General features: G+C 58.9%; 2 protein-coding genes and 1 long non-coding RNA gene across 8 annotated transcripts; 2 read left to right on the top strand and 1 right to left on the bottom strand.

Annotated features, from left to right (window-relative positions):
* The first annotated feature begins 1213 nt into the window (after nt 1–1213).
* LOC146405567 (uncharacterized) lies at nt 1214–2154 on the top strand. Its single transcript, XR_014838004.1, has 2 exons — nt 1214–1486; nt 1955–2154. It is a non-coding gene; the product is annotated as an uncharacterized LOC146405567 (long non-coding RNA).
* Nucleotides 1860–3380, top strand: PRR7 (proline rich 7, synaptic). Its single transcript, XM_085013778.1, has 2 exons — nt 1860–2601; nt 2811–3380. The coding sequence occupies exons 1-2, from the start codon at nt 2187–2189 to the stop codon at nt 3206–3208; spliced, it is 813 nt and encodes a 270-aa protein (XP_084869904.1). The 5' UTR covers nt 1860–2186; the 3' UTR covers nt 3209–3380.
* Nucleotides 3381–3685: 305 nt separating this feature from the next.
* DBN1 (drebrin 1) lies at nt 3686–18743 on the bottom strand. Of its 6 annotated transcripts, XM_085013762.1 has the most exons (16): nt 18175–18306; nt 17734–17903; nt 13928–13983; nt 13207–13319; nt 12973–13047; nt 12749–12895; nt 12530–12607; nt 12110–12261; nt 11961–12024; nt 7848–7907; nt 7629–7752; nt 6712–6849; nt 6206–6376; nt 5109–5812; nt 4704–4806; nt 3686–4552 (listed from the first exon to the last, which is right to left on the bottom strand). In XM_085013762.1, exons 2-16 carry the CDS (start codon nt 17739–17741, stop codon nt 4482–4484), a joined length of 2064 nt encoding a protein of 687 aa, XP_084869888.1. In that variant the 5' UTR covers nt 17742–17903; nt 18175–18306; the 3' UTR covers nt 3686–4481. The 6 variants fall into 6 exon arrangements, with proteins under 6 accessions (XP_084869888.1, XP_020940026.1, XP_084869889.1 ...); XM_021084367.2 differs by lacking the exons at nt 17734–17903; nt 18175–18306 and adding an exon at nt 18536–18743; XM_085013763.1 differs by lacking the exon at nt 6712–6849.
* Between the last annotated feature and the right edge of the window lie 1872 nt (nt 18744–20615).

Genomic DNA, 20615 nt, shown 5'->3' with positions numbered 1-20615 from the left:
CAGACTTTGGATTCAGACTCAGGCTAAATCCTGGCTCTTCCCCTTATTAGCTGTGTGGCCCAGGGCAAGTCATTTGCTTTTCTGAGCCTGTCTCATCCACCAAACGGGCTTGACCCCTCCCCCCACCCCCGAGAAGATGGTGTTGAGGATTACATAAGATTCTGCATGGAAGGGGCCTAGAAAGAGGCCTCACCCAGCAGACAGCCTTTGGTATTTTTATTTCTAATTCAGCTAAACTCCACCACCTCCAGCCCCAGAAGTGTTTTTCTGACCCAGAGCTGTTCTGGGCCTGCAGGCCAAGGAGCCCCCTGCTTAGTGCCAGCTCCCTCAGAGCATTCCTGAAAATTCCTGTGGGCTCAGGAAAAGGAGAACAACAGATTTAATTAACTCCCAGTGACTGGCAGCATCGTGTTTTTATCTGGGCTGCGTCGCCATGGCAGCCTCATGGTGGGGTTGTCGAGGAGGCGGGTGGAGCTATTGTTCCTGCCATTGTCTGTTCTAGAACGCAGGCCCAGAAGAAAGGGACTGGCACGGGCACCAAGTGGCACATGGCACAAAGCAGCCATGGAGTCAGACAGGAGCCATCTGGGGAGAAGTGTAGAGTGGCCCCTGTGGCCTGGCTTCCCCCCAGCCTGCTCTTGGAACAGTCTGACTCAGCTCATGTGGGGTCCTCAGCTTGAGGCTCAGGCCCCAGAGCTGAATGCATGTGTGCTCCGTTGGCCATACTAAGGATGGGAGCGTCCATGGAGCTCCTGGAAGAGATTCACAAAGTAGCTCAAACAGCAGCACTCTCACCACAGGCTAGGGGTTTGTGGCTCGCTTGGGTTCAAACTATGGCACTGCCACTTGCCTAATTGTGTAGAAACTGTAAAACAGGAATAATTCCAGTTACTTCAAATGGTTGTGTGTGAAAGCCTCTGCAGATAAGGCATTCGAGAAGGACTCATTTTTATTCTGAGGGGGTGGTGAAACGTCACCTGCCACTGTCCCTCCGCAGTCAGGGCTGCCTCCTACATACTTCTTAGGATGCACGGCTCCCCTCTCAACCATGGCTGTGGAGAGGGGGAGGTGGAACTAGAGGTGCCCATCTGGAGTGAATTGGGACCAGGTGGTACCAATGATTTGAGCTAGTTTTCCTACCCTCCACGGAGAGGGAGAGGAATTGGGGGAAGGGCCGCTGGAGCTAGGAGGGCAGGGCCTAGTGGGGCTGCGCATGGGTAGGAGGCTCGGGAAGCAAAGGAGCTGGGATTCAGCAGGCGGAGGCACCTAGAGGAAAGGAAAAGGAGGGATGATCCACGCTCCGCGGAGCGTAAGGCACAGACAAAAGCAGGCTGGTGTAAAGTAGTAGCCGCGGGAACCACCCTCTGGAGCCACCAGTACAAGAGTGGCGGCAACCAGGAGGCCACAGCGCAGGCCGGAATGTTCCACGCTTTGAGCAGCCAGGAGTGGCAGCGGGTACAAGGCCTAGGACGCCAGGGGCTGCCAGGTGTGTATGCATAGAGCTGAAGCTGGGCGCCGGAGAGCAGCTAGTGGGGCTCTAGGAGGTGGACCACCCTATGCCCGCCGCACAGCCGCGCCGTGCTTCCTCCTCAGCGCCTTGGCAGTCTGCTTGTGGGCCTCTCAAGCCCTTTTGGAGCCGGGGAACCCTGAAGCCCACGGATGCGAATCTCACGCTCGCACTGAGGCCGAGCCTGGCCTTCGCGCGCCCTCTGCTGGCCGTCCTGGACACACCTCGTCTGGGAGGCGGCGGCGGCCTGGGCTCAGATCCGGGAAAGCCCTACCAGGGAAACCTCAAGGCGTGACGTCATCCCCTCGGTGACGTCACCGGGCCCCCGCGGAGTGCAGGGGTTCCCGCAGAGGAGGCTTCCCCCGGATTGCGCGGGGCACCCGAGCGGGCAGGGAAGTCGTCGGGGGCTGCAGCGCGCCTTCACCGCCCCCTGTGTCTGTCCCACAGGTCCCACGCGGCCCCGGGTGAGGCCCGTCAGCGCGCCTGCCGACGCCATGGGAAGGAGCCGGCGCCGCTGCTGCTGCCCCTCACCGGCGCACGCACGACCTGAGCCCTGCTGCGGGGCCGCAGGTCCCCGAGTGACGCTGGCGGCGCCTGGGAGCGTGGCGCGGGCCCGGAGCCACGTAGAAGAGCCCATTGTCCAGTGAAGCAGCAGAGGACCGCCGCTCGCGTCGCCGCCATGGTTATGTCCCAGGGCACCTACACGTTCCTCACGTGCTTTGCCGGTTTTTGGCTCATCTGGGGTCTCATCGTCCTACTGTGCTGCTTCTGCAGCTTCCTGCGGCGCCGCCTCAAGCGGCGCCAGGAGGAGCGACTGCGTGAGCAGAACCTGCGCGCTCTTGAGCTGGAACCCCTCGAGCTCGAGGGTAGTCTGGCCGGGAGCCCCCCGGGCCTAGCACCGCCGCCACCACCGCACCGCGGCCGCCTCGAGGCGCCGGCGCACGGCCATCAGCACGTGCACGTGCACCCGCTGCTGCATCACGGGCCGACGCAGCCGCACGCGCACCCGCACGCACACCACCACGCGCTTCCGCACCCGCCGCCGCAGCCGCACCTCTCAGTGCCGCCGCGACCCTGGAGCTACCCGCGCCAAGGTAAGTCCCAACCTCTACCAAGGGGCGGCCCGGGCCACTAGGGTGGGAGGGGGCAGGCTCGCTGACGACCCGCGGGATTTCTACTAGGCAGCCTCCCGGAGACCCTAGGAGGAAGCCGACGGGGGTCTGGGCTTGGCGGCTGGCCAAGGCCTCGGCCGGAGTTTGGGGACAGGTGGCCTCACGCCTTCCGACCGCTTCTTACTCCGCAGCGGAATCGGACATGTCTAAGCCACCGTGCTACGAAGAGGCGGTGCTGATGGCTGAGCCGCCGCCGCCCTACAGCGAGGTGCTCACGGACACGCGCGGCCTCTACCGCAAGATCGTCACGCCCTTTCTGAGCCGCCGCGACAGCGCGGAGAAACAGGAACAGCCACCGCCCAGCTACAAGCCACTCTTCCTGGACCGGGGCTACACGTCGGCGCTGCATCTGCCCAGTGCCCCGCGGCCCGCGCAGCCCTGCCCTGCGCTCTGCCTGCAGGCGGACCGCGGCCGCCGGGTCTTCCCCAGCTGGACCGACTCGGAGCTCAGCAGCCGAGAGCCACTGGAGCCCGGAGCTTGGCGCCTGCCGGTCTCCATCCCCTTGTTCGGGAGGACTACAGCCGTATAGAGGGGCGCCCGGCGTCCCGGGCCCCACCCGCGGACTCCTGGCCTGATTGCGGGGCTTTTTAAATGCTTCCCTTGGACTGCAGACGTGGGGGTGGGGGGTTGGGGGGAGGGATTTCTTACCCCGTTTGTTACATTTTGAGGATAATAAAGGTGTGTGATCTGGTTTGGTACAAGCGGAGGGGCACCCACTGCCTACGCCCAAGGTTCTGGTGGCCAGACTGTGGGCCTTGGTGGGACCGAACCTAAATGCACCTCTCAGCTACAAACTGGCTTGGGGATACAGAACTAAACTTGAGGTCAACCTGCTTCAAACCAGAGGCTGGTCCCCATGGAATCCTCAGACCCCACTTTCCTTGCCCATGAGGTCTTGCTTAAAGGCACCCCCTGCAGCTTTAGATGTGGGAAAAGCTGGGAATGGGGTTAGGGCAGGCAGCCCACCCCGGATCAGCCCCTGGAGGCCCGGAGCAGCAGGCCCGAAGGGATCTGGATTTCTTTATTAACAGACATGAGCACGACCTGTTACAGAAGTTTGTGCTTTCCAAAAAACAGTTACTGAACGTGAAAAAGGAACCCAAGCAAAGAGGGAGGAGGTGAAGAGGGACCACCCATAGCCCTGACCTGAATCACGCCTAGGGCCTCCAGCTTGGGACCTGCCCAGCAGGAGGGGGCAGGAAAGGGCCAGGAAGCTGAGGGGCCCCAGCTGGGCCTGCTACTTCCTTCAGGCCAGGTGGGGAGGTCAAGAGAAGGGTGGGGAAGGGGGGTCCCAGGGAACCAGAGCCCACGAGCCGTTTATTGCCATGTTTTAAAATTCGTGCAAAATATCTGAAGCCCTGGACAGAGAATACAAAGTGATATTTTTCCAAGAAACAGAAAACTAGGAAAAGAGGTGGGGGGAACATTTTCCCACCAGAGCATCCCCCCACACAGGCCCCAAAGCAGGGTGAGGCCTCCACCCCGGCCAGCTGAGTGACCAGGGAGGACTAAGATCTACAATCTGGACCGGGCAGGAAGGGGATGGAATTTGCAACAGCGTCTCAACTACCAACGGGAGGAAAACCGGTCAACTGTACAAGTCTCCTATCAACTTTTAAAAAAAAGAAAAGCTGTAAAAGTCGGGCCCTGTGGGTAGGGAAGCGGCCAAGTCCCCGGCCAGGGCCGGAGTCCAGAGGGTGCCAGGCGGAGCTGCTGCAAGTGCAGGCACTGCGGGCCGTCTGGCCAGAGGCCAGCGCAGGTGTGAGGCCTTGGCGAGGGCAGCCTGAGGACGGGCACCACCGCTAGTCGCCACCCTCGAAGCCCTCCTCCTCTTCTGGTACTGGGTCTGCATCCCAGCAAGTGATGTCGATTTCTATGGTGTGGGAAAGGGAAACAAGTTAAGGAGGTAGCCCAGCAGATCCGTGCCCATGACCCCCTAACCCCAGGAAGCTGTGCCAGCTGTGTATGAGGGGTCGCTGCCTGTCCAAACGCAGTACCCCTGCTCCACCCATTCCCAGTTCTACCTGGAGGCTTGTTGTAGAACACAGGAGGCGGGGCCTTTGCACACAGCTCTTCCGATTGGGCAAACTCCTCCTCCTGTGATTGGCTGAAGTACCCCTCACTGGCCTGCAGGAGAAAAGCCCCATGTTACTGGGCCCCACCCAGCAGGACTAGGGCTGACCTACCAAGCCTGAACACGTTTCCCCAGCAACCCAGCAACCAGTGATTCCATCAGTGGTTGCCAGGGAAACACAGATGCCTGCCTTGGGAATAAAACAGAGTGGCCCAGGCAGGGGGAATGAACTAGAGCTGTTCCCCCCACTCCCTACAGTGTGGGTCAGAGTGGGACGGGGTTACTGCTGCAAGCCTGAGGAAGGCAGGGTTAGCCCCCTGCTCAAGCCCCTCCCACCAGGAAGCCCCAGCCCCACCTGGGTCCCCTCCTTCTGGGTGGTCTCGCCATTGGTCAGCAGGTGGGGCTCTGGCTCTGGCTCCAGCTCCGGCTCCGGCTCTGGCTCCCGATCCGGCTCTAGATCCAGCTCCTCTAGAGCTGAGGGCAGAGTTGGAGCCTGAGGGACAGCCAGCGACACCCCTTCTACTTCCTCCTCTTGGTCACAGAAGGTAGCGGGCGGCTCAGGAAGCTCATCAAAATTAAGAAGATTAGCACTGCCTTCACCTGCTGGTGGCAGTGGCTCCTGAGCCACCTCGTCCAGCAGGGGCACCTCTGCCAGAGGGACCTCAGCACCCGAGGGTGGTGTGGGGGCCCTAGGCTCAGCCTGGGGTGCAGAGGCCTCCTCCCCATTGCCAGGCCATAGGTCAATGAGGCTGGCAGCTGCAGGGGTGACAGTGTTGGCAACAGCGGTGTCAGCAGCGGCAGTGTCGGCTTCAATGGCATCAGCTACCAGGGTGTCAGCTGCAGAGGCTCCAGCCATGGCAGGCTCTAGAGGGGCAGCCAGGACAGCCTGCTCTGTAGACGCCATGAACATCAAGTCCTCCGGGGGGCTGCCTCGGCCCTGGGGAGGCTCCGGTGCCTGAGGGGGCTCCTCCACAGGGCCAGCCCAGGCCTGAGGGGCTGCTTCTCTGGCTTCCTTGCTCGTCTCTTCACTATCCAGGCCAGGGCTGGGCTCCTGGGTTTCTGACGAAGCAGAAAGGAGACATGATCAGCTCCCAGCAAAGGATGAGGGCCCTGGGCAGCCACCAGTACAGTTCCCTGCCCCCTGGCTGAGGAATCAGCCACCTCCAGGAAAGAAGGCCTCCAGTAAGACTTCCATGCAGAGTGCCTTCTAGCACCCACTGGCCCCCACTGCCCCTTTGCTAGTGTCTTTAAACCACTCAGCAGCACTGAGAGGAAGGCCCAGTCCCCACTCCAGGGAGACACTGAGGTTCACAGAGGGCAGGTCTGACCAGGGGTCCCCCACACAACCATTCTCAGGGCAGTGCAGTCTGGGTGATGGGTGGCCCAGATCCCTGGGAGTTGTTACTATGGCCATCTGGGTTCCCAGCCCAGAGGCCATGGCCACTCACTCACCTTGGGCTGGTGGGGGTGGGGGTGGCAGTGGTGGAGGCTGCGAAGATGTGACCTCATCCAGGGCCCGCTCGATCTGCTCAGCGACAGGGGTAGAGGCCGTGCTGGAGTCAGATGGGCTCCGGGCAGGAATGGGGGTGGGCGCCATCCTCCGGTGACTGTCCAGGTGGCTGCCTGTGGAACAAACCCCTAGGCTGGTCAGTGAGGGCCAAGGAGCCAGGTGGAACCAGGACTGTCCACCTTGGGGCCTGGCCAGCACCTCCTCTCTGGAGTCTGGGTGGGGGCTGGGAGCTCCCCAGGCCCCCGAGGGGCCAGACCACAGCTCCAGACCCTGTAAACCAGGCCCCTAAGGGCCAGTGCCCCTTCAGGGCCAGGGGAAAGAGACAGGCGGTACCTGCTCTAGGGACAAACACCAGAGATCAGCGGTCAGGCTGGGGGAGTGAGGGCAGGGGGCTGCTGGGAAGAGGGGCCCTCCTTACCCCCCATGGAGACCTGGGGCTGCTACCTACATGGGAGGGAGGAAGAGAGGTTTGGGGTGCGGTGACAGGTGATATAGGGAAAGGGAGTCCGTGGAGGGGAGGAGGAGGAAGAGGAGGAGGAGGAAGGCCCACTGTCCGATGCCTTTATGAAAGGGCAGTACGGACGACCTGCCAAGAGAGACAGACAGAGAGAGAGACAGAGGACAAGAGAGGGTCAGTCTCCCCACCCCCACCCCCAGGCCTCACCCACCCCCAGGGCTGGCCCTGGATGTTCAAACTGCCTTCAGTCAGGGCGCACATTCAGCCAAGCTGGGCCAGAGCCTCAAGCCATCAGACGACTCCCAGCAGCACCAGCCGTGCACAGCAAAGAGCCTGACACACCACAACGCAGCCAGCCTCTGGGCAGCACACGCCTGGGGACAGCCTGCCCCACCCCGGGAACCCCAGCACAGAGCCAAGCACAGGGATGAGGCAAACACTCAAGAGCAGCAGAGAGGGAGTGGAGGGGTGCTTCAGGGAGACGCAGAAGCCGCATGGGGAGAATCCAAACAGGAACCCAGGGTACAGGCTCCTGGCTGCTCAAACTCAAGGCCGGGGCAAAAGCCCACCCCACATGCACCCACAGCTTTTCAGACAAGACCTAGTTCAACCCCAGCCAGGCCACTCCCTGCAGCAGGGGCGGGGGGTGGGGCACGCTTTAGCCCCTGTCAGAGCTGCCCAGATGGCCTCTAGCACAACCCCTTATCCAGCCCAGGCCCAAAGTGAACCCCACCAGAGCTCTTCTCAGCCCTGCCACCTGGGGGCAGTGGATGGAAGCACACTTGACGATGGCCTTGCCTTCTCCAAGGCGTCCTCGGGCAAGGCTTCCCTTCCAAGAAAGATTCCAAAGGGGTTCACGGCCAAAACCTGAGGAGTGGGGGTTGGGTGGGGGTGGGACCTGGGACTACCTGGTCGGTGGTTGAAGGGTGAGGGCACATCACAGCTGCCTGCAGAGGCCGATGCGACTCTTTCCTGCTGCTTGAAGAACTCCCGTGGGTTATCAGGTCGCTGGGCAATAATGGCCGCTGCCTCCTGGAGGCACAAGGAAAAGGTCCAAGTCAGGGCCAGGCCGGGCCCAACTGAGGCAGCTGTGCCAAACTCAGCTGCCCCATCCCACCAGCTCTCACCTCTACCTCCGATTCTGACTTCTTCATCTGGGTCTCTTCCTCCTCATCCCGCTGGTCACCCTGGAAACCAAAGGGATGGTGTTCTAAGCCCCCATCCCTACAGTTCTTGGCTTTCTTAGAGCCCCCACAACCCGGCACCACCATCACGACCCAGTCACACAGCACCTTCTCTCCATCTGCAAGGCCCCCAGCTGCCTCATCCCCAGTCCAGACAGGCCCCTGGGCACCCAAAGCCATCCAGAAGAGCTCCCCACCTTGTAGCTAACTTTTCTCCAACCTCCTACCTCAGCACCTGGCCAACCACACACCCAATCCAAGACTGCTGCCTGGATCCTGGTATCACGACTAAAGTTTCTTCCTTAGTCTCCTACTTCTTTGCTCTCTTTCTCCCCATTTCTTCTCTATAGACCCTGAAAGGACCTTTCCAAAACATTAGTCACCACCACTTAAAAATCAGGTTTCTCTAGTTCCCGTCATGGCTCAGAGGTTAATGAATCCGACTAGGAACCATGAGGTTTCGGGTTTGATCCCTGGCCTTGCTCAGTGGGTTAAGGATCCGGCACTGCCGTTAACTGTGGTGTAGGTCACAGACGGCTCGGATCCCACGTTGCTGTGGCTGTGGTGCAGGCTGGGTCAACAGCTCCGATTAGACCCCTAGCCTGGGAACTTCCATATGCCCCACATATGCCATGGGTATGGCCCTAAAAAGAAGAAAAAAAAAGAAAAAATCAGGTTTCTCACTAAAATTTCAGTTTCTCTTAAAATGCCAGAACTTCTGGCAACATGGGCCTGTGTACCCCAAAGCAGCCAAAGGCTACAGCTGTACTGCAGCTGCCCTTATATGGGGCATGTGCTGTCCAGATCGCCAGTCCCCACCACTGCCTACTGCCCCTCACCTGCCCACTTCACTGTCTTGAGATTGCAACCCTGGGAATAAAGACAGATGGGGCCCCTTGCTTGGCCCATCCTCCCCTCTCTGCCTGATCTAGTCCATCACCTCTCCCAACAGTCCCCTGCCACCTTCACTTGCCCACATCCTGTGAGATGCAGACATAAAGTCCTCAGCACCATGTAGTCACAGTTCCTGGAACATACGTACCATTTCCCACCTCCGTGCCTTGGCATGAATCTCTCTCCCCACGTGCCTCACCCCCCACCTTGGGCCCAACTCTTCCTGCTTCCAACCTCAGCTTGGGCACTGCCTCCTGGAGAAGACATCACCTGGCCCTTTCAGGTCATTTCCTTCTCTGGGTCCCATAAGGAGTTCCAAGCATACACCACGGATTACCGTGTCATAACTTCCTGTTTCTGAATCATCTCCCCACCCTCTGTGGATGATACAGGATGAGAACTCATGTACCTGTGTGAGTGGCCAGCCCACCTCAGATGGTACCTATTGACTCAGTTGAACTCACCACACCCAAAGCCTCTAGGGGGTTTTCAGCCCAACCACCACTTTGTGTCTTTGGAATGAATCTAAACTCCTCCCTCTGACCTCACTCTCTCTTCCCAAAGGGCTTCAGTAAGGCTCCTTGCCATCCCCAAAAATGTACATCCCACCAGCCTTTGCCCCAGCCTAGTATGACTTCACTAGTTTCCTCTGCCTCGTTCAAAAAAGGACCAGAAGTTCCTGTCATGGCTCAATGGAAACAAATCTGACTAGCATCCACGAGGACAAAAGTTCTTTTTTTTTTTTTTTTTTGGTTTTTAAGGCTGCACCCGTGGCATGTGGAGATTCCCAGGCTAGGGGTCCAATTGGAGCTACAGCTGCCAGCCTACACCACAGCCACAGCAATGCCAGATCCTTAACCCACTGAGCGAAGCCAGGGATCGAACCCCCAACCTCATGGTTCCTAGTCGGATTCGTTTCCACTGTGCCATGACGGGAATTCTGAGGACACGGGTTCGACCCCTGGCCTTGCTCAGTGGGTTATGGATCTAGCATTGCCGTGAGTTGTGGTGTAGGTTGCAGATGTGGCTCAGATCTGATATTGGTGTGGCTGTGGCTGTGGTGTAGGCCAGCAGCTGCAGCTCCAATTTGACCCCTAGCCTGGGAACCTCCATATGCCGCAGTGCAGCCCTAAAACACAAAAAGACAAACAAAAAAAGACCAGAGGCAGCTTACCACACAAAAACCTTAACTACCAACACTGCGGAAGGCACAGAAGCAAATTAGCGCTGGGGTATGAAAGGGACATCAGTACACTAACCATAAAGGTTTACAGCATTGCTGGGCCGGAGCATCCTCAGATAAATGGAAGCGCAGGTAAAAAGGGAACTCGGATAAGGAAAGCAATTCTTTTTTCTTTTTGGCCTGGTGTGGGATCTCAATTCCCATAAAGGGACTGAACCTGGGCTGCAGCAGTGAAAACACAATGTCCTAGCCACTGGGCCACCAGGGAAGTCCCAAGGAATGCAATTCTTATCAGAACAAAGAAAGGTCAATAGCTCCTTAAACCAAGATAAAGCATTTTAAGATTCTACATTCCAAAGTTTCTCATGTGAGAACTTCTTTAAAGGACCTGAAGTTGTTAGGTCACCACAAGGACCTGCTAGAACACCTATGGTCACTGTCACAGGAGCCATACTTGAAGGGCCAGATGACACTATAAGATAATGATATAAGACTTTAGGCCTTTGCCTGAAACACTGGTAACTGGTGATGAGGAATCAGTTCAAGGGGTTCACTGTACTGTTCTTTCTACTTGTGTGCGTGTGTGTGTGAAATTCTTCACAACAATAAGTTTTTTCAAAAAGCCCTTGCTCTGAATGGGTAGACAAAATCTGGTATACATATACAGCGGAATATTAATAGCTTTCAAAAGGAAAGACATTCTGACACATGGATGAACCTTGAAGATATTATGCTGTAAAATAAGCCAGTCACAAAAGGTAAAATAGTTGCATGATTCCACTCACACGAAGTACTTAAGAGTAGTCATATTCATAGAGACAGAAAGCAGAGCAGTTGCCAGGGGCTGGGGGAGGGGGCAATGCGGAATTAGTGTTTAATGGGTACAGAGGTTCAGTATGGGATGATAAAAAAAATCTGGAGATAAACTGTGGTGATGGTTGTACAATATAAGCACACTTAATGCTACAAAACTATACACTTAAAAATGCTTAAAAGCGCACATTTTATGTTGTGCACATTTTGCCACAATTACAAACACACTAATTCACCAATCAATTCTAAAAGGGCATTGTCTATTTTGTTCTCCACTGTGTTTCTAATGCCCGGCACAAGGCAGGTGGTAAGGGTTTGTTGAACAAATGACTGACGCTGGAGCTTACAATCCACCATGTCCTCTCCAGCCCCCAGGGGCTAATGTGAGTGGAATGACCTATGACAGCCACCTGATGCCTGCAAGGCTGTCTTGCCCCCTCCTCCCAGCCTCCTGTGGGTGTGACCCTGGAGTGTGAGTCCCCACAGCCCAACAGCTGACCATCAAAGTCCCAATCCAGAAGAGTGCTGCCCATCTCCTGTCCTGAACTGCACCATTCTCAGCTCTGAATGACCTTACCTAGTTCTCACATATAAAATTCAATTTAAAGCATGAAGATTTGACGCCACTGTGATTGTGAGAAGGTTAACCCATGATGACCCTACAGGCCATCCCAATGTTTGGAGGTTCAGACAGCATGCTTGGAACAAGGGCCTGCTCTGAAGAAGACACTATGCATGTGTATACACAGATGCTCAGAGCACCAGGCCAGATTCATTCAGTGGCTCTGAAGCATTCTGGTGTAGGGACCAGGCCTCAAGTTTTATAAGTGCAGGAAGCATGTCTAATCCACCCTGAGCCCCTCAGGCCCTGCGGGGAGGTGCAGGAAGAGCCTGGTCAGTGATAGTCTGAGTCAAAGTAGATTTTCAGCCTAGAGCATAAGCTTCTCCAAGGAGGTCTCTTTCCAGAGCCAGGAAACAGAGCCCCGCACGATCAGGTGCCAGGCCTGACACTGACATTGCATGGCGCCCCATGCCCATGCAGTGGTGCCTAGCATGTCCAGCACTGTCCCCAAGATGCTGATCCTCCTCCCATCAAGAGGCCTAGGAACACAGGGACCATCCTCACTTCCCTGACCAGGAGACAGGAGCCCTGGCTAAGAACTTACAAAGATAGACTGCTCCTGCAACCGCCTCTTGGCCTCCTCTGCTTCTAAAGTCTGCTGTTTCCTCCTGGAACGACAAGACATGGGAACCCCTTTAGGGCGGGCATGCACACAGGCCGGGGCCCCGGGGCCCTGGGCGGGGCTGGACACACCTGTGCTCTTCAATCTGCTGCTCACGCTCACGGTAACGCCGCTCCCGCTCCTCCTGTTCCTGCCGCTCTTGCTCCATCCGCTCTTGCTCGAACCTGAGCCTCTCATCCAGGGCCTTCTTCCGCTCCTCCTCCTTCCTCAGCTCTTCCTCCTTCTGCACCCCCCATGCCAAGGCAGTGCAGGCCCTGAGCCTGGGCAGCGTCCCCTGCCCCCCCACCCATCCCCAGCCCAGGGTTCTGAGGACTCAGGGGTGAGCCCCATGGGCGGAAGGCCAAAAGGGCTCATCCTTTCAGTCGCAGGGAGCATGAGGGATGCAGACATGCTGCTGAAGGGAGGGACTTAGGGAGAGAAGCCAGAGCTACCCCAAGGGGTCAGGGCAGAGTCAGGCAGCTCAGCCTGCAGCCCAGGGTCAGGGTCCACACCTTGGCCTGCTCCCAGAACTGCTCCCGGTTAATCCGCTTCATCTCCACAGCTGCGTCCGTCTTCTGATAGGTGGTGCCCTGCAGAGTCAAGCAGCCAGGTGTGAGCGCAGCCCACAAGCCGAGTTCTCGGGAGCCCCCTTGTGAACAAAGGGTAAAGACTGAGGGGGACTGGGTGGCACAGCCCTGGGCAGGGCCAGCTTGCCCCGGGTGCTCACTGACCACTGGCTCAGCATTCTCATCCTCGCGTAGCCGCAGTCGGTGGAGCACGGGGCTGGAGAGCCGAGCCAGCCCGTTGGAGAGACGCTGCCCAATGGCGCCCGCATCTATGTCTTCCACACTGCTGGCGTTCACGATCACGTCCACACCCTGCAGCAGGAAAAGGCGTGTTATGGCAGCAGAGTTCCCTCCTGCCACCACCCCACCAGCCCCAGCCGCACTCGCACCTGGAAGAACTCGGCCACCTTCGCCACGTGGCTGGCACAAGCGCATTTGCGGGCATCAGGCACGTCTTCACCAACCTGCAAAGTACCCAAAAAAGAGAGAGTTGGGAAAGGACAAGAGCTGGTGGCAGGCTGAGGCCCCGGGCTCTCCTCCTGGGGCAAGTGGGGTTCTTTCCAGCAGTGTCAGGGGGTGGAATGGGGTGGAGGACAACCATTCCCTAGCCCACAGCTGCATACCCAGTTGATGAGCACATATTTCGGCAGAGCAGCCTGGGAGTCCTTGACGCTGCAGAAGCCATACATCACCTTCTGGTTCTCGAAGTGGCCCGAGAGCTCCTGCAAGCCCCCATCTGGGGGAATCAGGTGGGTATCAGGCCCCGTCCCCTGAGCCCCTCCCCCATGAAGGGCCTGGAACCCTAAGCAAAGACTCCTCTCGCAGGCCCCCAAGGCACCACCAGAGATCTGGAAGACCCAGAGTTCTGTGTTGGTGTGAAAGAGGCAGCAGGCAGGTGTGAGCTTTGCCTCTGAATCCCCCAGGACCTTGAAGAAGGACTGAGAAAGTGTTTGTTCTTCACACATCAAGTCTCACGTGGTGCTAACACCCAGTGGGTGAGATAAAGTAAAGCCTTTTTTGGGCTCTGGAGAAAGTGAGGTGATCTGGCCATCCCTGCCAGGCCCCTTGCTGCCGAGCTGAGTGACTCTGGGCAAGTGACTCTCCCTCTCTGAGGCTCAGTCTTCTCATAATCAAACAGGAAACAAGGCTCCCTTCCTCCCTCCCTGGGGAGCTTCAGGATGATGGGAGGACGGACATTCACGCCAGACAAGTGTGGGTCTGCCGGACGCAGGCAGGGAGGTGGCCTGGAGCCAGACGGGTGGGGAAGAAAACAACCGGGTGGGGGAGAAAACAACCGGAGGAGGGGGGCGGAGAGGAAGGCAAAGGAATGGCTGGAATTCTTACCTCCTGATGCTGCAAGCTTGAGGTCATCTGAGCCATCCTCATATGTGTACAGAGCCCTGGGGAGAGGGAGGGGTGGCTCGGAGAACTGTCAGGGCCCAGGCAGCCAATTTTGGGTGGAGATGGCTCTGGGGGGTAGGAGGGACACAGAGGGGGCAGGACAGGAGGGGGGTTCTGGCCCAGCACTTGAGCCTTGTCTCCATGACAACAAGGCTAAGCACTGTTTCTGGCTGGAACCCAGTGGGGGACAGCCTGGGGATCTGATGGAGGGAGGCCAGGTCAGGTGGCGGGTAGGCAATAGGGGAGAAACTGCTGCCCAATCCCTCACTTCCAGCGAGCCCATGCACGGCATCCTCAGAGCCTTGGCCCTAGCAGCCTGCAATCCAACCAGCGGTGTGAGATGGAGATTCCAAGGCGACGGTTCCTTGGTTACCGTTCCTTGGCTACAGCTCCTCATCCCCCATTGGCCGTTGCCAGGAACCTACCTGGCGCGTGCCTCAGTACCCATCGCCCCTCCCCCCACAGTGGGGGGCGGGGAGAGAGAACCTGGTGCTGCAAAGCTCTGGGCATCCCCTGGTAACCATGGCAACCCAGCAATTGGCACTTGACTGGCCCACCCCAGCTGCATTCACCAGAACACAAAGGACCCTGGGGACACGCCCTCAGCCTCAATCTCTGCCTCTCTGAAATGGGGATGAGGTCACCATGGTCACTCTGGCCTGGACTCTGGCCCCTGGGGGGCTGTGCTCTCCTGGCCTTCCAGCCCTAGGCCGCCTCCACCCTGGCTAAGGCTCTGGCCTCCTGGGACCGATAGTCTTTCCTTCCCTCTCAGCTGACCTAGCAGCCTTCCTCCTTCCTCCTCCTCCCTAGCTTCTTCTCCACAGGCCACAGGGACACAGCATCCATTACACAGAAGGGAAGACAGCGACACCTCCTCCCCAGGACCCACTTGGGGGACAGGCTTGAGGCAGGAAGAAAGGCCAAGTTTCAGGGCTGCAGAAGGCTCAGCCCCTCCCCCAAGCTCCCCTCTCCCTACTGCAGAGGCGGGGGGGCTAGGAGAGGAGGCAGGAGCACTGGAGAGATGCAGATGGAAAAGACGGTGAGTGACAGGGACAGGAGGCAGAAAGAGAAGGCAAGACAAGGACGGAAGTGAAGGGATGAAGAGAAAATGCAGGAGCGGGGAGAGAGGAAGACAAGGGGGAGGGAAGGAAAGCGGGAGGAGACAGAGGGAGGGAGGAGGGAGGAAAGGAAAGAGGAAGGAGGGAGGAAGGAGGGCCTGTATCAGGCCCAGCCCCATGAGGTCAGCACAAGTCACTGCGGGAGACAAATGGCCCCCCAGACTCCTCCTTTTCAGGATCCCTCCCTCTTAAAAGGGACACAGGTGGGCTGTGGGGCCGGGAGCTCCTGCTCCAACTGTTGCCCAAGCTCCAGCCCTGGCAGCTGCTTCTCAACACAGCTGTCCCACCACCTGTCCAGCCACCCTCACCCACCACGCAGAACAAAGGGCCCTCAGAGAAGCAGGGTCTGCCCCTCTCCATCCCAGAGATGAGAAACTGAGGCAGAGCTCCAAGATTCTGGGTCCCAGACACTGTCTGGCCGTCACACCTCCCTGGGGTGACTTGTCAGCCTCTCCCAGGCTCTCCAAGGAACCCTGGCTCCTCCCAGGAACACCTGTCCTGCCCCTTCCATTCTTTACTCCCAGCCACTCTTCCCTCCTGCAGCTTTGGCCTTCACCTGGTAAAAACCACAGCTAAGTTCAAAGACTTCAGCAGGACTTCGATGCTGAGCTCCGCCCCACCTGCCTTTCTAGCCAGACTTCTGTATCCACAACAGACATTTGGGTCACACTGGATGGCTCCCTGATTCCCAGCACAGTTCTGGCTCTTTCCCAACCTGGAGCCTTTGCATATGTGGTTCCCTTCACAGGAAGGCCAGACCTGCTTCTCCACCCCATGCCCTCAGGGCCCCAATGCCAGCTCCCCAGGAAGCCCTGCTCTGAGCCACAGCCCCCTAGAGCACTTGCCACACCCCAGCAGAGATGGGAAGAGATCCTGAACCTGCCCCGGATCTCCCTAGACCAGTGCTTCTCAAACTCACTAGAGGTGGCCTAAGCCTTGGGTGGGCGGGAGTTGGTGAAACTGCAAGGAATCAGAATGGGGGAGCCCAGGAATCTACATGTCTCACCATCTCCAACCCCCAGAGACAGACACTGCCCTAGACCGTGAGCTTCGTGGAGGTCTCAGTCTCTCAACACAGAGCACAGAGCAATACCAGCAGGTGTTTGCAATAGTGACACAAACTCTGAGAAACCATCTGGGCCAAATTGGACTGGGGTGAGGTGGGAGCTGGAATGTAGTAGCCCCAGGGAGATCCTGGGGGTCAGCTGAGGATGGGGGGGGCTCTGGGCAGGTGGATTCCTCAGGACAATTGCACTCAGGATGTCAGAACTGGAAGGGCCTTGGGTATCCCAGATATGGCTGCACCCAACCCCCTTTTCAGGAGGACCAGAGAGGAGCAGAGAGCTGTGTGTGGTCATGCAGTGAGTAGGGTCACATCCAGGATACTAGTTCTTCTCACTACACAACCTGACTTCCTGGAGCCCCTGCTCCCAGCACCAGGGCAATGTTCCATTTCTGAGGCCATGGCATCTATGAGCCATCTATCCCTTCAGAGGCAAAGGAAGGGAGGGCAGGGCCAAGCCGCCTCTGTCCAGAGAGCAATTTTACCCCAGATGCCCTCCTCCAGCCTGAGTACAGGGTCTGCCCCTGAGTCTTGAGACCCCACTGTATCCCTGGCTCTGTGCTGGGGGCACTAGTGCCCTATTCTGCAGGATGATCCTCACATCTTTTCTACCAAATGTTTATCTGGGCCCTTGGGAGTGAGCAAATGTGTGTATGTGCGAGGGTGCATGTGTACATCTGTGTGTGTCCCACACACAACCCAGATTGGGGGGGGGTGACGCACGCGAGTGATGAATAATTGGCTTTGGCCACATGGATGCTGCTGTGGGGTGGGAGCCCAAGACTCTGCTGAGCAGGATGTGGGCCAGGAGTGGTTGTGGGAGCTCTGATTTGGGGAGGGTTGGGGGAAATTGGGTGGTGGCAGGCAGCCCCCCAAGACTGGAGAGGAGGGCCTTCTGAAGTGAGCTTGAGAGAGGCACAGCCCATATCCCAAGGCCAGCTCCTCCACCAGGCCAAGCCGGCCACTTGCCCTGAACTCCTCCCATGATCTCAGTCTCCCTGGGGCAGCGCTGGGACAACGGGTGGGCTGCCTGCCCACTTAGCCTGTGCTGGCCTCTTCTGTGACTGACCCGCAGGACACGAGAGCTTGCTTGTCTCTCGAGTCCATCCCTCCGGGCCTGGCCTCCCGCCAGTGCTGCAGTAGCGTGGCATGGACGCCTGGCCATCTTGTCCCCTCCTCCAGCCCCCAGGTCAATGTCCCTACCCTACTGCCCTCTCAGCATGAGGGTGGGGCCAGCCCAAGTGAGGTCCATGAGACCTGCCTTCACTCTGTGACTCAGTTTCCTGCCTGCCATGGGAAGAAGCCTAGGGAACAGAATGGGCACCTTCCCCAGGAGAAGAGTATTTTGGGGGGCTGATGATTTCTGAATGGGGCAATGAGGAACCCTTCGGCTTTCCTGCCACACTGAGGACTCCATCCCCTGAGCAGGTGGTCTATCCCCTCCCATAGCCCAGTGGGAGACAACAGCTGGCACGAGGGGGAGAAGGCAGGCCAGCTCCTCCCCCAGCAGGAAGCTGAGAGCCCCTTGCCACTGGGCCACTGGGTTATGGCTCAGTGGATCTACTCACCCCCTCATCCTTCTCCAGGAACTCCCTCCACATTAGTGCCCCTGGGGTCTTCCTCGCGGGAACCCCACCTGGTTCCCTAGGCAGGCAGTTCAGTCCCTTTGGCATGTCCCAACCCAGCCGCCTGGTCCCTGCAATCCCCATCGGGCTGTGGATCCCTGCCTCCTCGACCCCTGAGGGAACAGGAGTCACTTGGCGGTGGCTATGTGGCAATGAACGTCTTTCCATCACACCCCAACTCTGAGAGGCCCCCCGGTGGGCGGGGCGCCCCGGCCCCCAGCCCGCTCTGCTCCTCCCCCCGCCCTGGCTTTCCTTTGTGCTCTGGCCGGGCCGGGCTGGGCCGGGCAGACTGCACTCGCTCTCATAGCTGGTCCCCGCCCCGTCCCTGCCCGGTCCTTGCCCGCTCGAAGGTGGCGAAGGTGCCCTTGGCCGCCCGGTGCACACCTGTCCCCCGGGTCCGGGGCGGAGGGAAGGGGGCGGGGGATGGCCTCCCGAAGGGCCAGGAGGCCCCGGGCCACACATCTGGACCCTGCGTCTCCCCAGCTCGCGTCCGGCCACCGCTCCCAACGCGCGACTGGGGCCGCCTCCGGGCGCTCGGGGCCGCCGGTGCCCCGCCTGGCCCGCCCGGCCCCTCCCCCGGCGCGCACAAAGGCAGCCCCTCCCCAGCCCTCCCGGGCCGCTGCACCATTTCGGGGTCTCCCCCTCCCTCCCGGCTGCTGGGCGGCGGGGCCGGGTGGAAACAAAGGCGCGGCGGCGGCGGCAGCGCGGGGACAAAGGGGCTGGGGGGCGGGGGCGGGGGGCTCACCAGTCGGCCGAGCTCTCCTCCCGAATCACCTCCTCGTAAGCCGCCAGCAGCTCCAGGCGGTGGCCGCTGAAGCTGACGCCGGCCATGCTGCGGGCCGGACCGAAGCCGAACGGACAGACGCACGGACGGACGGACGGACGGAGAAGGAGGGAGGGAAAGAGGGAGTCGCCGCGCCGCCGCTGCCGCCTCAGAGCCTCTGCAGCGTTGCGAGCTGAGCGAGCCAGCGGCCGGGGGAGGGGAGCCGGCCGGCGGGGGGCGGGGGGCGCTGGCTCCGCCCGGCTCGCTCCCTCCGCGCGCTCGGTCCTAGCGCCGCCCCGGCCCAGCCCAGGGGGAGGCCCGCCCCCCCCTTCCCGGCCTGCCTCGGGCGCCCCCACGCCCCTCGCCCGCAGCCCCTGCGCGCCTCGCCCGGGCGGCTCTACCCCTCTGCGCCCGGGGGCTGTCCTTCCCACGTCCCAAACTCTCACCTAGGGTGTTTCCAGCCCGCCTGACGCCCTCACCCCTTTCCCCCAGACGCAAACGCAGCCCGTCCCCACCTCACCAACCCCTTATGCAGGCCCAGCTTCGGTCCCAAATCCACTCCATTCCAATCCGGCCCAGCCCCATTCCGTCCTTAATTGATCTCTACTCCAGCCTCGTCCCCACTCCTGGTCCATCCCAACCTCCCAGCCCTAACCCATTTCATCTGCAGCCCATCCCCACCTCTGAAAGGCCCGTTCCTAATCAATCCTCATCACTGTCCGCTGCCCTGTTCATCTCCACCCCAAATCCAGACCATTTCTTTCCCCTCCCAGCTTCAGCCCCACTCCCAACCCAGTGCTAGACACACACCCCTTACCCATTCATCAGACCCCATCCCTAGCCGCACCCTCCTCCGTCTAGCCTATGCTGTTCCCATTCTGATCCTGTCCCTAACCACATCTCTCCATCCTTACCTCCTAAACCATTCCCCAGCTGCAACCCAGTTTCTTACCTCAGCACTCCCAACCTCTACCCTTTCCTTGCCCCACCCTATGCTGTGCACCCCTCTCTTACCAGCCACCCCCTGAGCCCTCTCAGATGGGGCCAGCCCAGGAAATCCTTTGCCTTCCCTCCCAAGCCTCAGCCCTCCCAGAGGAATCCCAAGTTGGTTCGAGTTCCAGAAGTAGCATCTAACCCCAGATTCCCAGGGCAGGGCTCCTCCAAGGACACTCCAGGGCCAGCCTCCTGACACCTTTATTTCCCAAAGCTCTGAGCACAGGCAACACTGGGGCCTCAGAAGAGTCCTCTGCAGGGAAGTGGGACTGCCAGAGCCTCCTGGAGCATCTCCGCTCCCATCTGAGCTGAGACCCCGAAACCCTCTGCAGCTCTCAGAAGCCTTTACCATCAGCTACAAGGTCTTCCACCCCATCTTCTCAAAGGAGGTGACAGAACCTGAGAAAACTCCTGGTCCAATCTGGAAGGTGGTTGGGCTGGGTCTCTGAGTTCTTAGTTGGGTAACCAGCTGTACCAAGAGAAGGAGGGCATTGTGCATTGGTTTCCAGCAGTGGGTCACAGTGTTTGGGTGTAGGAAAAAGCTCTTAAGATACATCACAGGCCCCTCTGGAGAACTCTATGCACCCATTATGCCCATGGACCCCTGGCCCTGGCAGTTTCTTCGTGGCTCCCACTTGGAGCAGGTCACAGGCAGAGTCACTAAGATTCTGGGGAGAGAGGAGACCCCACAGTGGGGCTGAAGGGTACCTGGGAGAAGGATTTCAGGCCTCAGTCCTTTCCTGCTTCCTTTGACTTATCCCAGCTCAGAACACCTCTCCACCCAAAGCCCCCTCCCCAGCTCACTCAATTTCACATCCAAACAGCAGAAGCCCTACCTGCACGCTCTCCTTTCCTCAAATTCCTGCCTCCCCTAGCCACCTACAGACTCCAGCCACACCCACTCTTACCTCTTTGCCATCTATATTTTTAAATAAACTTTTAATTTTAGAACAGTTTGAAATTCACAGAAAAATTACAAAGATAGTGCAGAGAGTCCCCATATGCCCCATGCCCAGTTTTCTCTATTTTCAGGGCAGCAAGAAGGTTCCCTGCTGGCATTCCCCCAAAA

Source organism: Sus scrofa, chromosome 2 (assembly GCF_054392235.1).
Source record: "Sus scrofa isolate SSC_HxYL_T2T_F1_AM1 chromosome 2, Sscrofa_HxYL_maternal_Yorkshire_Landrace_v2.0, whole genome shotgun sequence".
In the NCBI taxonomy this organism is placed as follows: Eukaryota; Metazoa; Chordata; class Mammalia; order Artiodactyla; family Suidae; genus Sus; species Sus scrofa.
Note: the sequence above shows the minus strand (reverse complement) of the source record. Positions and strands in the feature narration are given on the sequence as shown.

What these genes read in the sequence shown, in the direction of transcription:
- PRR7 (XM_085013778.1), top strand. Translation starts at nt 2,187, where the DNA reads ATGGTTATGTCCCAGGGCACCTACACGTTCCTCACGTGCTTTGCCGGT. An exon ending in CTGGAGCTACCCGCGCCAAG is followed by an intron (nt 2,602 to 2,810) that starts GTAAGTCCCAAC and finishes CTTACTCCGCAG; the next exon opens with CGGAATCGGACATGTCTAAG.
- DBN1 (XM_021084367.2), bottom strand. Translation starts at nt 18,621, where the DNA reads ATGGCCGGCGTCAGCTTCAGCGGCCACCGCCTGGAGCTGCTGGCGGCT. An exon ending in AGTCAGAATCGGAGGTAGAG is followed by an intron (nt 7,753 to 7,847) that starts GTGAGAGCTGGT and finishes TTGTGCCTCCAG; the next exon opens with GAGGCAGCGGCCATTATTGC. An exon ending in ACCCTTCAACCACCGACCAG is followed by an intron (nt 6,850 to 7,628) that starts GTAGTCCCAGGT and finishes CTCTCTTGGCAG; the next exon opens with GTCGTCCGTACTGCCCTTTC.